The sequence below is a fragment of the Pseudorasbora parva genome, chromosome 13 (assembly GCF_024679245.1).
Source record: "Pseudorasbora parva isolate DD20220531a chromosome 13, ASM2467924v1, whole genome shotgun sequence".
Taxonomy (NCBI): Eukaryota; Metazoa; Chordata; class Actinopteri; order Cypriniformes; family Gobionidae; genus Pseudorasbora; species Pseudorasbora parva.
In genome coordinates, this window is record NC_090184.1 from 17,936,977 (window position 1) to 17,963,973 (window position 26,997).

Sequence of the window (26,997 nt, forward strand, 5' to 3'; positions counted from 1 at the left end):
GTCATTATATGTTTTAAAAAGATTATGCGTCTAACGTATCAATGCTACTACCGTGAACACTGAATTGACACTTGCGAGTATTTGACAGCTTTCATGTTTGACATGAAATCACGCGAACCTGTAGCCACGCCTCACTCCTGTGTTCGTCCAATCAGCGTTGAGCACAAATGCCAAGTTGTTCCTGGAACGTCATCAGTATTCTGATGACTGAAGATTACGTGGTGAAGTTAGTTAGCCAGTTGCTAACCCCGACAAAAACAGCACACACAGATGTAACGCCTGGAGAAATAACGTTATTTGCGTTAAACGTGCATTCTCATTACAATAAAAAACAGCTATTTCAGGGTATATGGAGTTTTTACGGTAGGTTTACGCTTGTCTGTTTGTTGGTTTAGGAAGGAAGGTGCACGACAGCTAACATCAGCTAGCTCTTGTTTACAAAATATCTTATATTTCTCCGCTTTACGTTTTTTATTTGACAGTTTTGTTTAGATGTTGTCATGCACTGTCAGCATGTGATAGAGAAATGGTTTTGACATCAAGCTTACGTGTCATTATCAAACCTGACACTGGTTAGCTTACTACAGTGTAGCATATCAAGCAATGTCAACATTGAGACTTTTTGTCCTGTAGTATATTATAAAGCATCGAAACGCATTAGAATTTTGTTTGAAGTTGAAGTTGATATTTCTGGATAACGCTACTGTATTGCCAATGTCTTGCGTGAAAACAGTGCACCTGCTTTAAATAAAGTATACGTTAAGTATTAATATAAGTGTAATACTCTTTTGAAATGCCACTTCCACTACTACATAAACAGGAGTACCCTCATAATACACAGGCACAGATGTATACTATACAGTGTTGTGTACTAAGCAATTCAGTCTTCTTGGGATGCAGGTTTCTCATTTTATTCAGAAAAGTATCTTCTGGTTAAAAGCCTTATTTGATTGTATTCCTTTGACGACTGGACCAAGTAAATTTCTTCTGCTAAAGTAATTCTAGTGTTGTGACTGTCTCCACAGAGTCAAAGCAGCAGAGAGTAAGCCCAGAATGAGATGTGCGCATGCCGTGGATATAACCCGTTCTGCATTACGAAGACCCTAAAGTGTCTCAGAGCGTCTTTCAAACCATTGCTTCTCACACACGGATATAGGCTACATTAACACTAGGGAAATGTTTGCAAAGTTGAAGAAGAAGCTGGCAGAGGAGGCCGCCACTGCCCCTCGTACAGGCCGCATCCCTCGCTCCATGAGTAAAGAGTCCATCACTTCTGTGGGTGCAGATTCAGGCGATGACTTTGTGAGTAGACCTTTCTACTTTCTACTTTTGTGTAACTCTTGGTTCTTTGTGATCTTCATATCTTCAGTCTTCAATGTCTTCATCATGCAATTTTTGCATTATTTGCATTATTATATTAGATCTTTGTGGCGTTTAGACCAATTAAGTTAATTGATCTGTTGCAAAAAAAGAAGAAAAGATGATGATATCTGAGTCACACTGATATATTACTGCATAATGTCTAATTACTACCAAACAATAATGTATTAAACTTTGATAAGATTTATAATGTTGATTAAGATTTTTTAAATAATTTTGTAAGAAGTCCCTTATGCTCATCAAGGATACATTTATTTGTTAAATGTTTATTTTATTTTTAGTGTAACTTTTTTTGTAAAACAAAACAAAAACTATATACAGTAAAGTTTTATAATTTTACTGAATTTTATAAGATACAGTAAAAGCGGTTATATTGTAAAATATTATTACAAATATTTCTCAACAGTTAACATTTAATTTGTTCTAAAATGTAATTTATTCCTGTGATGGCAAATCTGATTTTTCAACATCATTACTCCAATCTTCAGTGTCACGTTATCTCAGAAATAATTCTAATACCAAAATTCTAATAACTATTTTTATCAATGTTTATAATTGTTTATAGCTGCTTATTTTTATTGTGAAAATGGATGCTTTTTTAGGGTACTTTCATGAGTAGAAATTTTAAAACAACAGCATTTATTTGAAATAGAAAATCATTTTTGATCAATATAAATGGGATGCATTCAAAAAAAAAAAAAAAAAAAAAAAAAAAAATATATATATATATATATATATATATATATATATATATATATATAATATATATTAATAATCTAACGCTACAGTATGTTTCTCTTAGGCTTGTCTGAATGACTGATTTTTGAAATATTATTCTAATCCAAAACCTTCCGAGTCTACTTCCAAGTCAAGTAAAGTACCAGCTGACATGTTTTGATTGGTGGACATAGTAAATACCTAAATATTTCCTATTGCAAAAGTAGAATGGCCTAGTAAAACAGTATGATAGTTATTTCTGTTTCAAATGTCTAGCTTATCTACAGTATCCATTCTAGAGAAAGTCGTATGACTGTGTACTGGCTTTGTTTACACAGTGCTCCACTTGAGTAACCTGCTAGTATGTCTAAGGCCCTGTTGACACCTGGTATTAAGATGCGTTTTGGTCGATCAGGTCACAAGTAGGCGAGGGAGGCAAACCTAGTTTTCTAATTTGTCTCTTTTGTCCACGTTTGTTCACTTCTGTCCTGATTTATTTGAGGGGAGGGTCTACGGGTGGGTAAATCTATGGGATTCTATGGGATTATTCAGATCTTTCGATCTAATGGGCAAAATAGGCTTGCGCTATTTACATTTGAACGCATACAGAGACAACGGCAATACAGAGCGCAGCAACTTTCTGTTTATGCTCTGATAGTGTGTGTGTTAGAAATCAAGAATGTTGAAAGAAAATGCTTGGTATGCTTTTTTGTCTTTAAACCAAATTTGGGTCTTCAGCTGGCAAAGTTTAAATCCCATCTGGGTGCTAGCCAGGAAAGTAGGTGGTCTTTTGTGGCTGTTTGACTTTCTTCTTTCTGCTGAACGCAATCTGAGTTATATTAAAGGGTGAACTAACAAACAAAAATGAAAATGCTGTCATTAATTACTTACCCTCATGTTATTCGACACCTGTCAGGCCTCTGTTCATCTTTGGAACACAAATGAAGATATTTTTGTTGAAATTTGATGGCTCAGACAGGCCTTCATTGACACCAATGTAATTTCCTCTCTTAAGACCTATAAAAGGCACTAAATATATTGTTACGAAACCTGTCTCACTACAGTGACTCTACAATAATTTGTGATTTTAAAGCAAAGTTTTGAACGTTATGAATCAGCGTATCTTCATTTATGTTATGAAGATTAACGGAGGTCTTACGGACCGAACGACATGAGGGTAAGTAATTAATGACAGAATTTTCATTTTTGAGTGAACTAACCCTTTAATAAATATATCCTAATGCTTCCAACATCCATCAATAATTAACATACTCCAATAATATCAGAATCAATGGGGTTTTGTAATCCATATTTAAAACTTTATAAAGTAAAATATCTAGCTTTTACCAGACATCCTTCCGTATTCAACTTACGAAGAAAGTGTAATGCATCTCGCATAAAACTCTTACGCTACGTTCTAGTGATGCATTGTGCAAGTTCGCTTTTTTTGTAAGTTAAATATGGAAGGCAGTTTGCCGGCAGCTAGATACTGCCTCAGAAAGCCTATATTAACCTCCGGGAGCCATGTGGAGTATGTTTATTATGGATGGATGTGCTTTTTGAGCTTCAAACTCACTGCCATTATAAAGCAAGGAAGCATCAGGATGTTTATTAATATAACTCAGATTGTGTTCATCAGAAAGAAGGTCATATACACCTAGGGTGGCTTGAGGGTGAGTAAATCTGGGATAATTTTCATTTTAAAATGAACTAATCCTTTAAAACCAGGTGTAAAAAGGGCCTAAGGTTATTACTAAAGGGCTATGCTATGCTGCTTTAGAAACCAGCAGTGATATTTTAGAAAATGCTAAATAATACCACATGCTTTGACAAACCAGTGTAACCTGACACTCTTGTCCTCTAGCAATTAATTGCAACACACTCAGGGTTAGGTTCAGGTTGTCTTTCGGCCTAAATAATTAAAGCCTTGAGGCTTGATGGAGAATGACAGTATCAGTAACAGGTCTAAATCAAAGCCACCCTTATAGGCGTTTTATGGAGAGGAACTGATGTGTTTGGACCCCAGGGACAATGTAAATGTTTTAATTGTTAAAGTAAAACCCTAAGTGACTTACATGCGTGCAGTTTAACTTTTGGGTATGTCTCCCTTCTGTGTTTTATAGTTCTTATGAAGGATGTGCATATTGGTAATTTCTCGAATAATATTGTTTTGTGTTTTTTCATTTCATCAAATTTGTGTGTCAAATTTAATTGCTCATGCTCATTTCTACAGTTTTTACAATTTTACATGATCCTTGCTTTCCTCTCATGCTCTGAGTTCATTTTAAAAACTCTTAATGTAGTTTTTAGCAAATCTCATAATAAATATCCATTGTTCTTACAGTCAATCAATCAACTTTATTTATATAGCGCTTTTACATTGACGATTGTTTCAAAGCAGCTTCACAGTGTTAAACAAGACAATATTGTTACAAAATTTGATTTGGCTGTATAGTCGTTCCGGAGAAAACGGTGATGTTATTAGCTTATTTTAATTTATCATATAGCAACAACATCTCGATGTGGGTCTGGCTTGTCAGGCTAACTGGCCAGAGTTTTGGGACCGCAATAGATGTGATAGAGTATAATGTGTTTAGAGCTCGCTCAAGTACTGGGGAGCTTAACCATTTATTGCTTTGTAAGTAATAACTTAAGTCAAGTAAATACTATACAATGTGTATATTTTTTTTGCTGTATAGCCTACATTCTTACATTTTAAAACCGTTGATTTTATTTTTACACAGCATTATACAATTTTAGTATTAGTCACTTATCAGTTATTGTCCATAACATTTAAAATAATTAATACAACAACAACAAAGAACTATAAATAATATATAATTCAGTATTAAATGGTAATGGGTGTATTCCTATTTTTTTCTATGGTGCTTTTAGGATGATGTGTCTTCATCTGTATCTTTCGCTTTCAGGCGTCCGATGGCAGCAGCTCCAGAGATGACGTCTCTTCTCAGATTCAGCGCAGAAACGATCAGATTCGAAAGCTGGAGGCCAAACTCTCAGGTATCGCCAATATAATACAGTGAAACTCATGTAAACGCATCAAGAGAAAGAGACTGAAAGAGGGGGAAAATATGAAAGGCCACCGTGACGAAATCAGTGAGAAAAGGAAAAACTAGATGCAGGCTGTTATTTGTACACCCTTCTCACTTGCCTCTTACGTGGTGGATCTATTTCAGTCTGTAGCATTTGCCACAATTGAAATGTATAAAGCACATAGCATTTGATTTGCCACATTCATCGCAGAGTAAACCAGGCATGAATGCAAATGACTCCACTGTAACAGCCTGGAAAAATCAGCATAAATAATAGATAACTGGCTCTCACTATCAGCCTGCCATGGTATGCAGTTACACATAGCCTGATCTAGAAACGTCTTTAACCCTAAATGAGAAGTGCTAGATAAGATGATTGCATAATTGACCTGCTGATGTATTTAAGTTTAAAGGTCAGAGGTCAGCAGTGACAGGTAGCTGTCATTATACAGCCTCACAATCAGTCTGGTTTTCTCATCTCAGAAAATCATTCTGTTTTTCCCTCCATTTGTTTATCTTCTCAATCATGTTTATCCCTTTGTTTTCTCGTCCCTGTTTTTTGTCCCTCCTCCTGCCCTACCCGTGATCCTCCCCCTCATCCTCCTCTGCCTCCCTCCGGTCGTGTGTTTGTGTGTGTCGGTATCCCATTCCCCAACCCTAGACTACGCTGAGCAGCTTCGGCTAATGCAGAAGACCAAGGAGAAGCTTGAGATTGCATTAGAGAAGTATCAGGATTGTACGTACCGTTCTTTTCCTCCCATTTTCACCTCTTCCTTCTTTTGGCTTTCTCTCCTCTGCTCTGTTTCCCATTCGTTTGTCTGATTCTTTTACACAAACATGCATTCTAGCTGCATATGATCAAGGTTGTAAGGTTGTTTCTTGATCATAAACCCCCCAAAAAGAAGTTAAATGGTTTATTCACCTTTATTCAATCATTTCATCACAAACCTCTTGGTCTGTGTGGTAAGTTAAGCTCTATCAACAGCATTTCCAATCATGAATATTACAACAGAAAATTATTTCTTCCCTCATTTGTTTAAATTAAACTGACAAGTGCAGGTTCACACATTAGAGGTGGGCAAAGATATTGTTTTTTTAATCTAGATTAATTTTGAAATTAATCTAGATTAATTTAGATTAAAATGGTTCATCTGAATTCTGCCGAAGGCTTTCAGAATGTGTGTGCTACCCAAATAATAGGTGCATTTTCATGGAGCACTGTAATCGGTTTAAAAGTCCAGTCCGAATGAAAATGCACCATATAAACACATCAATCGGAATTAAAATGACCAAACCGAATGAAATTGTTATCAGTCTGAGAGGGGCGGGATAAACCTTTTCATAAACCGATCAAATGGAAAAAAAATCACCATGTAAATGACCTGACCTGATTACTTTTGAGTGTGCGTCCTTATGTGACGTAATACACAGCGCACGCCTTCACGTCTGAAGATGTCAAGACGGACATGTTGACATACTTTTTGTGTGAGTTTGTCCGTTCAAGTGCAAGACTTGAAAGATAACTCAATATTTGCGCACTGAGACACAAGATAAATCTTCTCGCAGTGAGTTCTCACTCGTGTCTTCTGGCTCTACACCCGGGTGATGATGGTGAAATAACTGGTCATATTCGAACATACGGCAGCACTTGCATGCACTGAACAGTTTACAAAGAGAGACCACTTTGCCCACGTTTTTCTTTTATTATCGCTGTTGTTGTAGTGTATCACTGAGAAGCCAGCATGTGTATCCATCGACAGAAACATACATAAAGCATTATTTTCAAGTTACAACCCATATTAAAGATGCGTCATCAGATGTGAGATGAACTGCGGTGCAAGTGCGTGCCGGCACCTTTTACACGGCACCCCTGCTCACGTCAGATGGCACCACAGGGTTGGGAAACTTTGGTATAGACCCAGCTCCCAACACAACTTTGATAATAGATTAATGGCGTTATTTTTTTTATCGCCAGATAAGAGTCTCACGTTAACGCAGCATGTTAACGCTAATAACGGCCCACCACTGAGATATATATATATATACACACACAGACATGCATGCATATACAGTGAGGAAAATAATTGTTTGAGCACCCTGCTATTTTGCACTTAGATATCATGGAGGGGTCTGAAATTGTCATTGTATGTTCATGTCCACTGTGAGAGACTTAATCTATAAAAAAAATCCAGAAATCACAATGTATGATTTTTTTCAACTATTTCTTTGTATGAAACTGCTGCAAATAAGTATTTGAAAACCTGAGAAAATCAATGTTAATATTTGGTACAGTAGCCTTTGTTTGCAATTACAGAGGTCAAACCTTTCGTGTAGTTTTTCACCAGGTTTGCACACACTGCAGAAGGGATTTTGGCCCACTTCTCCACACAGATCTTCTTTAGATCAGTCATGTTTCTGGCCTGTCGCTGAGTAACACGGAGTTTGAGCTCCCTCCAAAGATTCTCTATTGGGTTTAGGTCTGGAGACTGGCTAGGCCACGCCAGAACCTTGATATGCTTCTTACAGAGCCACTCCTTGGTTGTCCTGGCTGTGTGCTTTGGGTCATTGTCATGTTGGAAGACTCAGCCTCGACCCATCTTCAATGCTCTAACTGAGGGAAGGATGTTGTTCCCCAAAATCTCGCAATACATGGCCCTGTTCATCCTCTCCTTAATACAGTGCAGTCGCCCTGTCCCATGTGCAGAAAAACACCCCCAAAGCATGATTCTACCACAATTTTGTCTGTAGTGTCTTTGGACAGCTCTTTGGTCTTGGCCATGTTAGTAGTTGGATTCTTACTGATTATATGGGGTGGACAGGTGTCTTTATGCAGCTAACGACCTCAAACGGGTACATCTAATTTAGGATAATAAATAAAGTGGAGGTGGACATTTCAAAGGCAGACTAACAGGTCTTTGAGGGTTAGAAATCTAGCTGATAGACAGGTGTTCAAATACTTTTTTTGCCGCTGTATCATACTAATAAATAGTTAAAAATCATATATTGTGATATCTGGATTAAAAACATTTTTTTTTTTTTGATTATTTCTCTCACAGTGGACATGCACCTACGATGACAATTTCAGACCCCTCCATGATTTCCAAGTGGGAGAACTTGCAAAATAGCAGGGTGTTCAAATACTTTGATAGTTTTCCTTTTCAAATAGTTTTCATCACTGTTTATATATATATATATATATACACATACACACACACACACACACACACACATTGCGAATTGCAACCGCCCACCCCTCACCCCTCCGATTTTGAAGCACATAGAGAACTTGTCTGTTTATGGCTGCTGTAGAAACATGGCGGTGCAAAATGGCGATTTCACTGTAAGTGTATCCGCAGTGTATGTAGATAGTAATAGCTCATTCTAAGGTAATAAAAACGTAACGGTTCATTATGTAAGGTTTTCATACTCAACTGAAAACATTATGTATATTATATTGCATTTCTGTCAATAGAGCCGCATAAATATTACACACTGCACCTTTAAGTGAAATTGATTATTTGGGTAGTTAAATATCTGATTCACCTTTACAAAGATAAGGTCAGTAATTGATTCTATCACACTAGCTGTTAATAATAATTATTAAAACAATTTAATAAACTGTAACAACACTATATTAATAAAATGCCATTTGATACTGTTACCATGCACATCACATGTTTTTTTATGCTTAAAAAAGGGATGAGTCAAGGACTCTTTTTGGTAAATTAATCAATAATATGCCAATAATAATAATAATAATAATAATAATAAATGCTGTTGGTGGAGCTTGACTTGATCCTGAAACATTATTCTTACCTCTTGCTTTGGGAGTTTTCAGTGCCTGGGAAAGATGTATTGTTGGGGTCATGGCATATAGAGAAAAGTCCTCAAAAGTTCTTTGCCACTTTTGATGACATTTTATTTCTTCAACAGATTGTGCCTATAACAAGGTACATTGTCATGATCCGAAAGCACTGACATTTCTAGACCCAAATTTAGAGGATAAATGCAGCTTACAATTGAAATGCATAAATGCATGTACTAACAATGTGTTTTACAGCTTTACTACCAAGGACATCTGGAAATTAAGCAATGTTGTTGTTCTTTTCATTTAATTTAATGAAAATGTGCTAACATTAATGCAACACTAACAAAGATAAAAATTAATACATTATGTATTGATATTTAAAATATTTACATATATTAAGTCTAGCATTACCATCTGTGATAACACCTAACCGTGGAGGTATACTGTTATGGCTGATTTAAGAGTTTCAGGAATATTCCCTGCTTACTTTTAAACATTTGAATTGCTGAATAATTCATTTATGTGCTTTAACAAACATATAAGCTGCAAATTTCTACTTTTAAACCCTAATGATCTCTTTTCTGCTAAGCTTTCATTATACAGTACGTGTACTATAAACATGTTTGGTGTTCATTTACACACACTGAGGGACGCATTTGGAGTATTGTCTGTGGAAACGGACTGTTTACCACAGATGCGGCCCATTGGGATTTTGTTGAAAATTATCCTGATCATTTGTCTCAGGAGGATTTCGGAAAGATTTTAGTTTTTTTTTTACTTATTTTTGTTTTCAATCAGCGTCCATGCGCAAACTTCAGGACCAGAATGAAGTTTTTCAGGCCAACAGAGCGAAGATGGCAGAAGGAATGGCCTTAGCGTTAGAGAAGAAAGACCAGGAGTGGATGGAAAAGCTGGCTTCACTGGAGCAGGTTAAAATGCTTTGTGACGTATTGGATAAAGTCGCATCTAATATCTTAATAATTCATAATTGCTTCGTCCTCTTTCTCTCAAACAGGAGAAGTTGTCACTGACCGCTCGGTTAGACGAGATGACAGAGCAGAGTTTAAGTCTGTTTCAGAAGAGAGATGATCTGGATGAGCTGGAGGGCTTTCAGCAGCAGGAACTGGCTAAAGTCAAACACATGGTCAGCAGAGTAAACCTTGAGTATCCTTTTATTAGTTGTTTATAGCAAAAACACATACTTTGAAAAAATTACCTTCCTACACATTTCAGCATTCAACAATAATTTTTACTCTGATACTTATCTAAGTTAAAGGAATATTTCATTTAACACCAAGCTGTGTCGGAAAACTTGAGTAGCTTATATTCATTGCAATATAGCCAACAAGAACAAATTCCTCCCAAACGATTTAATTAGCCTGATTGTAAGTGGGCATTTCTTCTGCAGCTCCTGAAGCGAGAGGAACAGCTGAGTCATCGGGAGAAAGAGCTCAAATTGAGAGGAGAGGAGCTCAACACAGCGAGACTGACCTTGAGCCGAACCCAAGACAAACTGTATGAACTGGGAGAGGAACACGAGGAGATGTGCAGGATCAACTCACAGCTACAGGCTCAAAGGTGTGTGAGGAAGTACAGAAGAACTTAACTTCCCTAATGCCAAGGGTGTTATATCTCAATTAGAGCTGCATGAATAAATTAAGAATCACGATTTTTTTAGTTAAAGGGGGAGTGAAATGCTGTTTCATGCATACTGATCTTTTTACACTGTTAAAGACTTGGAATCCCATACTAAACATAGACAAAGTTTCAAAAGTTAAGGTGGACGTTTGATGGGAGTATTTCTTTGTCAAAAATACTACTTCCGGTTAGTCATAAGTTTCGGCAAGTTTTTTGCGATCATGCGTCCCCTTTGACGTTAATGGGGGCGGAATTTCCTTGTATGGGCCGTACGGACAATTCTACCGGAAGCGCGTGAGAGAGAGCGAGGGAGAGAGAGAGAGAGAGGGAGAGAGCGAAAGCAACAGCCTACACCCATCAAAGCGCTGGCTCGTAGGCTGCTGCACAGGTGATGTGCACAATTACAATGTCACCAAAAAAGTGTGTTTTTGGTTGCCAGACCAAGACAGTCCTGCACAGATTCCCCAAAACCCCGCGTTAAGGCAACAGTGGATGTAATTTGCTTTTCCGGATCAGCAACTGAGTTGCGCGAATGTTTATATCTGTTCGCTGCATTTCGGTGCCGACTGTTTCATAAACAAGGCCCAGCTTGACGCCGGCTTTTCCAATCGCCTAATGCTGAATGATGGAGCAGTCCCAACGTTAGAACCGCAGGCGGTGAGTGAGACTGCTTCAAATGTTTGTGTCTTTGCCTATGCTCATCAAGTAGCCCAAACATGATCACGTATAGTTAATTGATCAATGGAGCATGCGATGTGTAGTGCGTGTACATTTGTTTAGCTGGCCACTATATGTGTAACTTTATGTTTGTGTATTGTAAAAGCACTCCAAACAACAATACACAAAGAGTGGGGAAATATGTTGAACTAAATAAGCGCGCTTCTTCATTCAAATGCGCTACTATTCCGTGTCTATCTATGTAAACACTAGCCTGCGGTGCAAAACCAGTCCGCTTGCTAACGTTACAATTGTCTACACAAACCACGCGTAAACACACAAACACACGTGCACAACTGCACTTCCCACATGTACACCTTCAAAGACAAAAATACGACGATATAATTCAAGTATAAATATGTAAATAACACAAGCCGCTAAGCATATTATATAGTTAGTGTATAACTTGTACCACATACAGACGTCCTGCTCTAGTCGTTTTTGCTGCTGCTCCTGTTCAACTGCAGCCTCTGGGTCTGATTCCGGATCATAGATGTATGGCTGTATCTGATTAAAAGCCATATTTTTATTTTGAATAAAGTTTTTTTCCCGCTGTTAGGGGGAACAGCTTTACGACACACTCGACTCAACTCACAGCGCGCTGCTGCACACGTCATTATTTAGCTCCGCTCACACGACACGCCCCCACCCGCTCTGCTTTTTTCGGAAAGACTCGGAACAGCGCATCTTTCTTATATAATTATAAAAAAAATAAAGACTTTTCGGAGATATGCAGGATGCAATGCTACTCTGTAGGTACTCAAGATTGACATGACACTGACTGAAACTGAGTGTTTCACCCCCCCTTTAAAGATTGGGATTATCAAGCGATTCTGTAGAAAAAACATTAGAAAACAAAATAATTTACTAGTGGTTCTGACAAAATTATTTGAATGTAGTAGTCATGTCTCATCCATAATGATTTGTTTCATTATTGGATGAATCAGCATTTGTGAATGAATCATTCAATGACACACTTTTTAAAACACTCATAGCCACCTCCTGTCCTGGCACAATAAGCAATGACTTGTCAAAACACTTTTTTTTTTTTTTTTTTTAAAGGTGATTTGCTCTATTTTGATCTCTCATAGATCTTGGATAGAAATTCTTCCTTCTGAAAAAGAGATTGCATTTAGATTGTGCTTATTTCATAATTTTGTCTCGCTGTCTCTCTCAGGGATGAGTTGTTGAGTGAGAGAGCGGAGGCCGAGAGGAGAGAGCAGGAGTTACAGCAGCTCATCCAGCAGGTCTCACAGGATTTCCAGAAGGTGGGCACTTGACAACTTTCAGCTCAACATCAGCACAGATGACACTCAGAAGCCAAGAAGGTTACTTTTGGGAGCATATAGTCACCACTCCCATATAAGTGTTTTCATTTCTTTCACTTTTATTTATACATGATTTTATGCATTTATAAGTGTTATAGCATTGCTCATGATGTATTATTATGAAGGAATCTTGTTTTATTATTATTCAAATCAATTATTTGCATTTCATTATTTAGTATAGTTTCATTATTTTATTTTTATTGCTTGTATTTTGTCTTTATTTTATTGCTGACGGTTTACATCTCTTGTACAATTGTTTTATCAAGCAATAATTGCATTGTGACAGTCCTTGACCATTTTTTACTAAAATTAAAGAAAAATGAAAAAGAAACTTTAAGATAATCTGTTGTATAAATATTTAAACCCTTTCTTTTGCTTCCTGAAGTAAAGTAAAATTGTTCCTGAAGTAACCATACACTCCAGATGAAACAGCCAATGTCTATTTAAAGAAACAAACTGGCATATGGTTTTAAATATGTTTTCATTTTTTTTTAATGGTATGATACAAATCATTCCCACATGTAATTGTTTCTTTTGCTTTCCAGGCACAAAGCAGTGCAAAAGCACTAGAGAAGTCAATGGAGCAACTCCAGTCTGAACACAATAAGCTAAAGCTACAGCATGAGCAGCACAAGAGCAAGGTCTGATTTACTCAGCAAAGAATTCAGTGATACTAATAATGTAAAGCGTTCACTCTCATTTGCAAGTGAAAATTACTGTCTGAGACTGACAAATTATTCAGGCGATCATGTGAGTGGCATCCAATCAAAACATGTAGGCTATGTAATTACATCAGAATAAACACTCCCTTATTTTATATATATATATATATATATATATATATATATATATATATATATATATATATATATATATATATTAATGAAAGGGAATATATTATTCCCTTTCATTGCTCTGCATATAGCTGTTTTTGTACCCATAAATGTGTCCTGTACCTATGCCCTGCTGTTAAATTATATGTTGAGTGCTTCTCATTTCTTATTGTGCATCCTCGTTTCCTATCCTCGTGTCTTAGCTCCACCCTCTTAGGAAGCGAGGGAAGGATATACCTGTGTGTCCTCGCTCATGACTCCCCAGAAAGCTTCCTCGCTACTCGTTTCTCTCCTCCTCGCGGTGCAATTAGAGAATTGATATGTCCTTCAAGATGGCTCAGTTCGATGTTTTTGGGTCACGGGCTTGAGGACAGAGGAGCGAGGAAACGAGGAAGCATCAGTTTGAGTATTGAGAAGCACCCATAGTGTGTTAATGGATTGACCTATATGCAATTCAGTTTCATTGACACTTCGGTATAACACTTTGTGTGATTGGTCAGGTTGCAGTGACCGAGGAGGAGCGAGAGCGTCTATTGGCTGATCTGCAGGAGAAGGCCGCCTCCTTAGAGAGAAGACTAGAAGCAAACTACTCTCAGGATGAACACCTACAAGAAATGCTCAAAGAGGTCAGAGGACACATGTTTATACATGCATTATACTGCAGTTTGAGTCATCTGAATAATATCTGCATGTTGTGTGTGTAGAAGTCTTTATTAGAGCAGAGGTTAGAAGAGGTCAGAGGACAGTTACTGGAGACGAGAACAAATCACACAACAGCAGTCAGTTCACTGGAGGCCCAGGTAAACAGCATCTAACCTTGTGTGCCTGCTCTACATCATTACATATTGTTTTTAAAATTTTGATTTTCAGGCCAGGAAAAGTAATGTAAATAAGTAAAATCTTAAATAAATAAATAAAACATTTAAATAGCCTGTATTTAATGTGTTTTTATTTCATGTTGCGTTTGGTTCAGTAAATCTTTTTTACACAAGACACATTATACTCTACCATTTAAAATGTTTTTCATTGAAGTCTCTTATACTCACTAAGGCTGCATTAATTTGATCAAAAAGTACAAATGAATGGCATTAATTTTGTGAAATATTTAATATTTATTTAATTGATTATTATTATTTAGTAATATTTTAATATATTTTAAATTGTAATTTATTCCTGTGATTTCAAAGCTGAATGTTCAGCATTATTACTCCAGTCTTCAGTGTCACATAATATAGCAACTCATAATGCTAAAACGGCACATAATGTAGTGTTACATATCTATTACATATTGCATATCTATTACATTATTATTTTAATTAAATATTCAAAATGTAATAATTAACGTAATAAAGTAATGTAATTGATATTTAATACATTATAAACTTACCAAAAATTGTCATATCGTCATAATTCTAGTAGCTTTTAAAACAAAAAAAATAGTATTCCCTTGGGAAAAAAATGTAAGTCTTAAAATTACCTGCGAAATACGAAATTATTATTACAATTATGTACAGGGGTTATCAAAAGTATACACATCCCTGTTAAAACTTGGTTTGGTGATGTGATTGCAAGAAAGAATATAATATCTATATATTTTTTGAAAACCATTTTTTAAAATTGTTTTCTTTGATCAATCAAAAGTTCAAAAGAAAAGCATTTATATGCAGTCTTAATAACATTTTAAACGTCTTCACTGTTATAATTTAATGTGCCACCTTTAAAGTATTAATGTCCTTTGAAAAAGTCTTACTGACCCCCACTTTTAAACGGTAATGTAGAAAGTATTCAAAGTATCCAGTAAATGCTTTTTTTTAATATTAATATATATATATATATATACAGAATCGAATCATTATTCAAATCATATTTCATTGTTAATTGAATCAAATTTAATTTAATTAGCAAAAACCCTTTGGAGTGGAATCAAAAATCTATGGATTGTGAATCAGACCGATTCACTGTACTGTATTGTTAATTTGTTTCCAGATCTCTCGGCAGACCGCCAACATCACAGATCTGCAGACTCTGATCAAGCACAAAGATGATTCGTCCAGGGCTTACAAAGAGAGGACAGACGCACAGGTCAGAGCACTGTGATTCTCCAGTTAACCCTCTCTTCACATGACCGTGGCTGTGTGATCTGAATGATGTCTGTGTTCTGTCAGATCTTAGAGCTGGAGCAGAGACTGTCTGACTGTGCTGAGAAGATAAAGAGTCTGCAACAGCAACTTGAAGACAGTGAAACGCACACAGAAAAACTGGTACATTATATCAGCCAAAGTCTCACCAAACGTCCAAATAGCCGGTTCAGTTCTGTTTATGGGTTTGTCGCACCTACCAACTGTTTTTGCTGAAATGTCGCCCTCTTCTGTCAGAGATCTGTCATACATACTGGGACGCCAGTATAAGACGAGGAAAATATATTCAGTCTCTGTTAAAAGTCAGCTTTATTGTTAATCCTTAAAATCCCTTAGAGTTTTGACCTTTGACCTTTGGTCCCATAGCAAGTGGAGTGGGCAGAGGAGAGAGAGCGACTACAACAGCAGGTCTCAACACAGAGACAGAGAGGCTTGGAGAAAACAGCCAGACTGGAGGAGGAACTTCTTGCACAACAGAGGGAGAGAGAAACCGAGGTCAACAAGCATCAGGACAACCTGGTTTGTAAAGCATCACTAGTGATTCTTTGACTAACAGAAACTTAACATGGGAAGAACATTATAAAACGTTTGTCTAATGTTTGTCTTTCTCTCAAGCGGTTACTGGAGGAGGAAAAGGCTTCACTGATGAAGAGCAAAGCTGAGGTTGAGAGTACTGTAGAGAGGCTGACAGCAGAACTCGAGCAGTCTAGAGTGAGAATCATCTGCATCTGCACACACAGATTCACATGTCTTCACAGATCCACTCTGTCACACTACCAATCCCAATGTTTCGGGTCAATAAGAATTTTCAAATGTTTTTGAAAGAAGTCTCTACTCTTATCCTCTCCAGGGCTGCATTTATTTGATAAAATGCAGTAAAAACAGTAACATTGTAAAATGTTTTTACAATTTAAAATAATGGTTTTCTTCATTAACTCTTACCCCACCGGGTTTTTTTTTTTTTTTTTTTTTTACAATTTTCACCAAAATGTTATAGTCCATAGAATATTTTGTTTTATAAATCTGAGTCTCTTCTTTTAAACAAAATTTTTTTTATTCTAGCTTCATGCATTCCTTTTTTATCAACACTTGAATATGGGTGAGTTTCATAAAAAAAAAGCAACATTTTGAACAAAAAAAAAAAAGATTTGAATGATACACAGAGTACTTACCCAACATGATCATCATTTTTGAGAGAAATTGTGAAGGTGAATGCATATACAAACAAGCTCTCCGTTTAGGATCCGAACAAATATAACCCAAGCCTCTTTGATGACGTGCATGATTACGTTACTGTTGATCATCTGTCCGTCATCGTCTAAAGCCCGCCCTGATGATTTCATTGGTCCGAACACTTTCTGTTCGGGGATAATTACTACCCTCTATGGATCGAGTCCAGACCGAACCGCCCAACCTAAAAATGTTGTGGGTGGTGCTGAAAAAGTTTGGCTGGCATCCAGTCTAGACAGTCTCATTTTTATCAAAAACTGCATTCAGCGTCAGATTCAGAGCGATGCTCAAACACAGATAGTGTAGATCGAGTTCATCAACACTCCAAATGCTTGCAGAGTCCTATAGCTCGTCCTGGGTCAACATTCCATTAAGTAACATTAGATAGTTTTGATGTATGATGTTAAATGTTGATGAACACGTTATTTTGCATATGCATCTGCTAACATACGATCGCTTGTTTTGCTTCCTCATGTGTGTTTTGCTCAGGAGAATCGGTCCTCATTCAGAAGACGATGATAATGATTCGTAATCGCGCCCTCTAGTATCTAACGGTGAAAACACGGAACCCAGAAAATTCTGTGTTTGGCCGGGAAGCTTTTTCTCACAAATAATGTAAAAAATTTGTTTTTTGGCGGGGAAAGAGTTACTATACATTTTAAAATGCTGCATTTTTAACATCAATACTTGTCTTCAGTGTCATATAATCCTTCAGGAATCATTCTAATATGCTTATATGGTGCTCAAGAATGTTGAAAAACATTTACAATGATATTTATTTTTATTTTATTTTATTTTCAGGATTATTTAATTAATAGAAAATTCAAAAGAACAGCATTTATTTGAATATATATAACTTTTGTAACATTATACATGTCTTCACTGTCACTTAAAATCAATTTAATGCATCTTTGCTAAATAAAAGTATTAATTTCTTTCAAAAAAGAATCTTATTGCCCCCAAACTTTTGAAAGGTAGTGTAAGTTAAAAAACGAAGCTCAGTACAGCTAATATTATAAAGCGATCCATCAAAATCCCTACTGGTTGACTGTCTGCCCAGCCATACTGCCCAGTCCTACTGTCCATGTTTTAAGAGGTATTTTGTGAGCTTGAGTCATGTTGCAGACCAGTATAGCATTTGTGTGACATTAATTTGTTTGTCACAGGCGGAATTGAGCAGCAGGCAGACAGTCAGTGTTGAAATTGCCAAAGCTCTGGAGGAAACCAGAAAACAGAGGGAAGAACTCCAACAGCAGGTTAATTCATTGGCATATTCAAATATGCATACTTGTTTCGCTCAAGTTTTGTAGCTGTTTTACATAATTTATTGCTTGTCTTTTATAGGTCAGCAAAATGACAGAGTCTCTCGAGAAGGCGGAACAGGAAGTGAGTCGTCTTTCTCAAGATTTAGGGGCAAAGGAGGAAGAGCTAAATGCATTGATGGAAGGTAAGGGGTCAGATGTGTTTTGGCACCAGGACAGGATTGGCCAGTTATTGCAAAAATAAATAAATAAAATGAAATAGGGCTGGGCGATATCTAAAAAAAATATATATCTTGATATTGTCACATTTTTTTTGGTGTTTTTTCAGCATCATTACTCCAGTCTTCAGTGTCACATGATCCTTCAGAAATCATTCTAATATGCTGATTTATTATCAGTGTTGGAAACAGTGCTGCTTAATATTGTTTTATAACCTGTGATACTTTTTTTCAGGATTCTTTGAATAAAAGTTTGGAGTCAGTATTTATTTGTTTTTGTCTTTTTAAGAAATGAATTATTTAATACTTGTAAGCAAGGAATCTCATTGCTGTAAATATTCTTTTTAACTTTTTATTCATCCCTGAATCCTGAAAAAAATATCACAGGTTCCAAAAAACATTAGGCAGCACAACTGTTTCCAACATTGATAATAACTGAGTATCAAATCAGAATATTAGAATGATTTCTGAAGGACAATGTGACACTGAAGACTGGAGTAATGCTGACAAATTAGCTTTGGATCACATAAATAAATTATAGTTTAATATTAAAATAGAAAAATATTATTTGAAAATAGTAATATTGTGAAGAATGATTACAATATTTTCTTTCTATATTTTTGATCAAATAAATGCAGGCTTGATGAGCATAAAATACTTCTTCTAAACTTTATATCTCAAAACATTTTTATATTTTCAACCAGTCAGTAACCTTACTGATTTTGACTAAACTTCTGATAATGATTATAGAGATTCTCAAACCTTAAAAACATAAAACATTTCATATTGAAATGTTTCATTTTATGTCTTGCTTTATTTCGATTCAGATATGACCAAAAGTAAGGTTGTTTAGTGAGTGAGTCAGATGTTAATTCAGTTACTGCTGATGTTTTAGTTAAAATATGTTAAAATTATTTAAACTGGTGCCCCTATTATACTATTTTTAAAGATTCCTAATTTAGTTTTGGAGGTCTCCAACAACAGGTTTACATCCATCAAAGGTTTCATTTTCTCATAATATACATTGCACATTCCATAATGTTCAATGATTCTCAAACAACTTAATAAATGAATCAGTCTCTCTAAATCCCTTCTTTCGTACTCTGCTCTGATTGTTCAAATGGCCCAGTATGTTGTTAATGAAAGTTAAACATCCATTACCATAACTGAACTCCAGCTCTGTCAGGAGGTTTCCAAAAGCTCAGCGATTGTATACACTGTGAAGACAGTAATGAGGCCTGATGTAACAGTTAAGTTTGCAAAACAAATCTTGCTCCATCTTTTATCTTTGCTCAAAGAAGTAAGAATGATAGAAAAGCTGCATTAATAGACACAGATTTAGGTAATATTGCAGCTCACAGCTGATTTACAGTAGTATTTCAGTAAGATAGTAATAACATGAGTTGGCCACTTAGCCAGAGACCTACACAATATGAAACACAAAGCCAGCTCAGTAAGTGGATGGACGTTATACTAATGTTTCTTCTTGACATCACAACAAAATGGTTTGCGTTTCGTTTGAAAAAACGTTTTGTTTATTTGATAGTCGGCTCTTACTTTTGAAAGACAATAACTTAATATACGGTGCACTTTCAGATTTAAAACTTAGCTAGATGTTTCATTCACTTAGAACTATGTTACAGACTACATGAAGGGTAATTGTCAAAAATCCATAATAGGGACACTTTAAAAGAACCATCTTCAGAACTTCAAGTATAATGCGCTCTATAATAGTTAGCATTAAAAAGCTTATGTTTCTTATTGTTTGTGCTTGTGTGTGTGTACAGAGCTGAAGGCAGCTTGTAGTAGTCTGTCTTCTCTTCAGTCCGAGTGTGAGTCTCGTCGTTTGGAGGCTGAGGAGAGAGCGCGAGAACACAACTCTCAGCTGACTTCACTGCAACAGGAAGTCCTCGCACAAACACAGCAACTTTCTTCGTACCAGTCACAGGTCAGTGTGTGTTCTTTTAACCGCCTGAGCTGCCTGTTGCGGTTAGACGCATTGTCTTGCGAATTTAATGTTTTTGTATTTACTCATCTCTTTGTGTGTGACAGGTGTCTGATCTCGAGGGTGAGGTGTTGAGATTAACAGCACATGTAGACGAGTGTGATGGCGAGCAGAACGGGACGATTACTGCAAGTGATCTTGACCAGTTGCAAAAGGTCAATAAAGATATGGAGCAACAACTGGCTGAAAAGAACAAGGTGAGAGCAAAGAAAACAACTGAAACAAAAGAATATAAGTTCTAAGAAGAGAGAAGAGATTTTAAAGTGCCCCTATTATTTGTTTTTGGATATTAGCTTTCATGTTTGATAAGGTAAAAGCTCTGCAAAGTTTTAAAGGTCAAAGTGCATACTATGTGAGTAGGAACCACATTTGAATTTGAACTTAATTTGTGACCATTAAAAAAAAAAGGGTTCTATATAGTATGAATGATTGTAGTATGAATGTAATTCTGGACATACTACATATGCCATGTTGTCATTATCATGTGACATAACAGCATCAGTTCTACTCTATTCACTTCTATTAAATCCTTTCCCATGGCCTCATGGGATAATAAAGTGTACACTGTATGCGCACTTCAGAATCTCGTAGAAGTAGTAGGCCATTCTGGGTACTTTTCAACTATTGTTTTTCGAATACAATGAAGTCGGACATGCTACTCTTTTGGTGTACTGTTTTTCATATACTATATAGTAGGGACGTATTCGATTTCAGACGCAGTTTTATTTATATGCATAGATAAATACATATATATAACGTATTTTCCAGACTATAAGTCGCTCCGGAGTCGCACTGGACTAGTATAAGTCGCATTATACTGGACTATAACGCCAGCTTCACACCGCACATGCAAGTGTCGGCAGGCTAGAAGCAGTGCGGAGAACGGGAGCCGTGCGCGCTGTGCATTCACACCGTCTATGATTTACACACTGGCAGCGTTTGTCTCATGCGGCTGAGCCTCTCCCGGCATCTGTGGACGCGTTCCTCCAGCTCTGGCCATCTTGCTTTCAGTCCGCAATTAGCATTTTCTGTTTTCTTCATTACATTTAAAGTAACTTCTGCTTTTTGCTAGTCTCTCACAAGTTTCTCAATCACTCCAAACTTTCTTTCTGCTGCTCGATTACCGTTAGCATATTTTACTAACTGCAGTTTGAAATTTGCAGAATAGGATTTTGTTAGTGTTCAGTAGGGATGCACCGAAATGAAATTCTTGGCCGAAGCCGAAACCGAATAATAATGAAATGCTTGGCCGAAGACCGAAGGCCGAATACCGAACGCGGTGTTTCGCATTTTTTCCATTTATTTGGCAATTTTTTTTTACCATTACAATAATTAAATAGTAAAAATTTCCTTTTTACTATTTTGTGTTGCTTTTCAGAGAAATAAATCAAATAACAAAAATACAATTTCAAAATATTTATTTAACACTGAATTTTTTTTAACATTCCAGCAGATATTATACAAACTAAGCACAACATAACTTAAAATAAATAATTAGTAAAATAAAAAACATATTTTTATTTGGCCATCTTAGAAGCCCCCCTTCTTGAATAGCCTATGTTAGGCCTATAACTGACTGCTGAAAGAATGTAACTCTGTATGTCTACAACAACTAATGTGCATTGAATAGTGCAAAAAATGTGGATGAACCCACAACAAATAAATAACTGTCTTAGACATAAGCCTACTTAGCCTACTTCTTCAGGAAAAGTGGCAGGTTCTTCTTTATGAAAAGTAGCTTCTCTGCTTTCTCACATGAAAGTCGGTTCCTCTTCTCATCGATGACATGAGATGCAGCACTAAACAGTGCTTCCACACTGCTGACATGTTTGCTGCATAAAGCACGCAGCTCTCACTCTACGTGGGTTACTTTTTGATCGCGTCATTAAAAATGTCATTGTTCGGCCAAAATTATTCGGCCTTTTTACTTATTCGGCCGAATGCCGAAAGTGCTTTTTTTGGCTATTTTCGGCCGAATAATTTCGGTTGCCGAATATTCGGTGCATCCCTAGTGTTCAGTCTTTCTCAGTTGTTGTCTTTAAGTTAACATTTCAGTTAACAGTTTTTTTCAGTTTTCATTTGTTTTCTCCAGGGGTAGGTTAAAGGAGAAACATAGAATGCCCTCTCGGGGCTGTAGACGTAGCTAAATGTTTATTCTTGTCAGTTAGTATGAATTAAATTTGATATACAAGTTGCAGGACCAGCCAAACTATTAAAAAAGTGAGACTTATAGTCCCTAAATATGGTATATGTATGTTATATATATATATATATATATATATATATATATATATATATATATATATATATATATATATATATATATATATATATATATATATATATATATATATATATATATATATATATATACAAATACAATGTGTGTTTGTATGTATGTATGTATATATATATATATATATATATATATATATATATATATATATATATATATATATATATATATATATATATATATATATATATATATATATATATATATATATACAAATACAATGTGTGTTTGTAACTATACACCTATGCAACGGTTCGGTTCATATCACGGTTTTGGAGCCACGGTTTGGTTCAGTTCTATTTACTGTGGAGTCATGGTTCATGACGGCACTACCAATAATAACACTAGGTTCAATTTTTAACTTAATAACAAAAACAATAATTAAAATGTATACATTGGCTTTACGTTTTCTTTAGAGCAGTTTGCATACCTGAGTAAGTACAGTCTTAGTACCGAGTACAGTCTCCACTGTAGACTTGTCAGAAATAATGTACTCATATATTTAAAAAAATCTTTTGTTTTTTTTCTTTCTTTTTTGTCAGACAATAAAGCAGCTACAGCAGAGGCTTGCAGAACTGAAGAGGACACTACAGAAAGAACTGGTACATGTGCATTTTCAGATGTATTATTTAATGTACTGCACATTTCATGTCAGCTGTCAGTAAACATTTCCTCATGTGTTTATGCAACAGAAACTGAAACCAGATCCTGACTCTGAGATGAAGGAGAGACTCCAGGAGGGAAGGCAGGAGAGACTGGCCGATAAGACGGTTTCAGAGACACAAATGCCCTCCACAGCTGCATCCCCAGCTACAGGACTCCTTCAAACCCCAGGCCTGCCTCCCATCACCCCTAACACCACAGTCACCAACAGTTCAGACCTCACGGACACAAGAGAGATCAACTTTGAGTATCTCAAGCACGTGGTGCTGAAGTTCATGTCATCCAGAGAAGCAGAGGTGAGGGCTTGATTGGTTTTAGATGACTTGAGAAAAACAATGTACACTACTACACTACCATTCTAAAGTTTAGGGTCAGTAGAAGGGCTGCAACAACTAATCAATTAAATCTATTAATCAATGATAATGGCAACGAAGTTTATTATCGGTTAGTTGCATCTGTTTACATAGGGAATAACCCATTTCTGTGGACAAAATGCATATGGGGTGGACACTAGGGATGGGAATTTTAGTCTTTCTCATTTCCATCATCGATAGGTCACCACCTATGATCATAGGGTGATATCATCACCCAATAATATCGGACACTGTATTTGAGCTGAAACTGTGAATACACCACCCTGCAGAGCTTTGCTTGCGGATTAATAAACTCAAACAAAGGCATCCTATATGAGTTAGCCTAAACAGCTAACAAAACCACAGATAATTTACAACGCTATTAGAATCATGTTCTCATTATAATGACATCCATGTACATGACAGGTTGGCGCTGCACGTAATTGTATTTTTCATGATCAAAGTGATCAGCGTTTTCGAATCCATAATGAGAAACAACTTTACATAAAAAGTTTTCTACTGTTTAAAAATATGAGAACAAAATACCACTGCAGCATTATTAATATCATCAATGATTTTTGAAAAAGAAATAGCCTAAAAAGAATATGACCGCCTCAAATAACCCAAAGTCGATAATGTCAGGCTGTTTGCATTTGAGCTGAAACTGAAGAGAATGTAGCCAATATAACGACAGCGTAGGGCTGGACAATAATTCAATATCAATATATATCGCGATATAATTTTTTTCAATAACGGTGATATGATTTTTAAACACATTTCCGATATTTCGATATATACATTACAGCATTCCTCACTGACTTAAGTTCAGGGCGCAGCCATCAGAAAGAGCAGAACATGATTGGCTTCTTGCGTGATGACGTACACCACAGAAACACAGTCAGTGCTCAGCAGTAGTAGGCTGATAGATCCAATCCTTCGTTATAGATATAGCTGTATGAAATCATAAACAGGCAACGATATCGTTTTGATTATTTTACAGTAGCTTAATAAATAAATATAATTTGTTCAGTTAGCGAACAGACGCCATGAACTGAGCTCAGACCAGTGGCAGGAATCAGATTTAATTTATCACGAGTGAGAAGCTGACAATATACGGCGGAAGATTCAGTTTCAAAACTAAGTGTTAAAGTGCCTATTTAAACAAGCTTGTCATTGTACTGTACTGTTCTGTTCTGTTTTTCATTAAGAACAGTATTGATATTAATATTGAACACACCATTCAATCAGATTACACCCAAATTGATACTCATTCTAAAGTGAAAGTATAATCCATGCGGCTGCACGGGAATTCATAACGGTGTGCATGATTATGAATGCTGACTTTATTCTTTGTGAAAGATAAAGATAGAAATGCTCACAGGAAGAAAAAAAGCTTGCAAAAATTATATACAATCCACCTAATCCTGACCAAATCACAGATGTCGATCCGCACGGAACTAATATTATCACAGGACCTCGTGTTCGGTGAAATATGGTAGGCAATTTGCGGGGGAATTTTTACTTTACAAATGACAGACATGGCCGATTCGCACAGGATTAAGATCACCGACAACCTCTGCAATTATTACAAATCACCAGAGGTCCCCAGATAATACTAGTCCCATGCGAATGGGTATTACTGATATTAAACTTCAGGTTTCAGTGTGCTGCAAAATGTGCCGGAGAGGTGCCGACTAGGGGTGTAACAATACATCGACATAGATGCATCAATCTAATGTCCAACAATACGATGCCAAGGGTTAAAAATAATCCTTGTAGACTATTTATGTAAGAGGCAAGTGGCACATTTGTTTTAATACTTTCCACATTTGCACACAATGTCATGTATTAACACCAACGCGTTCATTCTCGTTTAAATTACCTTTCAAAGCTTGTGAAAGACGGTCAGACATGGCTTCACGAAAATGTATCATTTGCTCGTGTTTAAAGCCTTGCAAAAAGCAGCGTGCACTCATCTCAAACAGAGCACAAATAGGCCACGGAATTTAGTTTGCTTTTATTTATTTTTTGTGCATCAGTAGATAAAGGTCTATAGTTTTGCATAAAAGGAGAATATAGCGCTATGAATCGTTCTTCACAATTTAAAACTTAAAAGAAAATGCTCAATAAACTGCGTCTGCGAAGTGAGAGTCTTATGTTTATTTGACGGTGATTTCACATTTCTTGTTCGTATAAAGGCTAAATACAAATAAAAGGTGAACATTAATTTATTTGTACCGTTTTTATTTCTAAAATATTATATCGTTTTATAGGAGGAGGTTTCATAGACTTGGCAAATTAATTTTTCAGAAGTTTGTAGGTACAGAAATCCCTTGTGGCAGTTCTTGTTGGTTTTTCTAAAGCTTTTATATAGTTCATATCAATATCGAAATTATATCGTATCGGCCAAAATTAAGAAATATATCGTGATGTAAATTTTGGCCATATCGTCCAGCCCTAGTTTTTCCCTTTTTTTGTAAAGGCTGTTTCACTTAGTCTTTGCAAGTTCGCTGTGTAAACACTGGGTAGGTACTTCCGCCTATCCAACATGACTACGTAATGCGTTTTTAGAAAAGGCCTACCATTTCCCTAGACCAGGGGAGGGGAACGTTGATCCAGAAGAAGGGCCACTCTCTTGCAGAGGTTAACTTCAACTCTAATCAAACAACTAAATCTAATCAAGGTCTTCAGGATTACTAAAGTTGCATGAAGGTGAGTGTTCTTTTCAGGGTTGGAGCTAAACTGCAAGAGAGTGGTCCTTCTGAACCAACGTTTCCCACCCCTACCCTAGACAATACTCCTATTCTTTTTCGACTGGGATCATGTAGAGCCCTTTGAAGCTGCTTTGAAACTGCAATTTGGACCTTCAACCCATTGGTTGCAGATGAAGTTCACTATATGGAGAAAAATCCTGGAATGTTTTCCTCAAAAATCTTAATTTCTTTTCAACTACAAAAGGAATACATGAACATCTTTGGATGATATGAGGATGAGTAAATTATCGGGACATTTTGAAGTGAACTAATCCTTTAAAAGAACTTCTTTTTCAAACTCAACTCAACTTTCAAAAAGTGTTTCTGAAGGGTCACGTGAGACTGAAGACAGGAGTAATGGCTGCTGAAAAATCATCTTTGCCATCAAAGAAATAAATTACATTTTAAAATATATTCAAATAGATGTTTTAATTGTAATTTCACACGATTAGTTTTTACTAAATTTTAGATCAAATTAATACAGCCTTGGGTGCGCATAAGAAACTTCAAAAAACTTAAAACATCCAACTGACCCAAAACTATTTTTACAGTACATTCAATCATGTTTTGATTTGTAATGTTGATTAATGAAGCCACAGTGTCCT

General features: G+C 36.2%; 1 protein-coding gene across 2 annotated transcripts in view; it reads left to right on the plus strand.

Annotated features, from left to right (window-relative positions):
• The first annotated feature begins 214 nt into the window (after positions 1 to 214).
• The window catches only part of golga1 (golgin A1), a 31,129-nt gene continuing 4,346 nt past the window's right edge, over positions 215 to 26,997 (plus strand). The window contains exons 1-21 of one of the 2 annotated variants that reach the window (XM_067413323.1): positions 215 to 363; positions 1,026 to 1,302; positions 5,028 to 5,118; positions 5,812 to 5,886; positions 9,757 to 9,887; positions 9,974 to 10,102; positions 10,367 to 10,536; positions 12,491 to 12,581; positions 13,187 to 13,282; positions 13,975 to 14,100; positions 14,179 to 14,274; positions 15,461 to 15,556; positions 15,640 to 15,735; positions 15,979 to 16,131; positions 16,228 to 16,323; positions 18,009 to 18,098; positions 18,187 to 18,289; positions 20,110 to 20,270; positions 20,375 to 20,524; positions 23,166 to 23,225; positions 23,316 to 23,582. In XM_067413323.1, coding sequence (XP_067269424.1) covers positions 1,177 to 1,302; positions 5,028 to 5,118; positions 5,812 to 5,886; positions 9,757 to 9,887; positions 9,974 to 10,102; positions 10,367 to 10,536; positions 12,491 to 12,581; positions 13,187 to 13,282; positions 13,975 to 14,100; positions 14,179 to 14,274; positions 15,461 to 15,556; positions 15,640 to 15,735; positions 15,979 to 16,131; positions 16,228 to 16,323; positions 18,009 to 18,098; positions 18,187 to 18,289; positions 20,110 to 20,270; positions 20,375 to 20,524; positions 23,166 to 23,225; positions 23,316 to 23,582 — 2,403 coding nt within the window. In that variant the 5' untranslated portion in view covers positions 215 to 363; positions 1,026 to 1,176. The remainder of the gene's footprint in view (positions 364 to 1,025; positions 1,303 to 5,027; positions 5,119 to 5,811; positions 5,887 to 9,756; positions 9,888 to 9,973; positions 10,103 to 10,366; positions 10,537 to 12,490; positions 12,582 to 13,186; positions 13,283 to 13,974; positions 14,101 to 14,178; positions 14,275 to 15,460; positions 15,557 to 15,639; positions 15,736 to 15,978; positions 16,132 to 16,227; positions 16,324 to 18,008; positions 18,099 to 18,186; positions 18,290 to 20,109; positions 20,271 to 20,374; positions 20,525 to 23,165; positions 23,226 to 23,315; positions 23,583 to 26,997) is intronic. The other variant, XM_067413325.1, reaches the window with a different exon arrangement.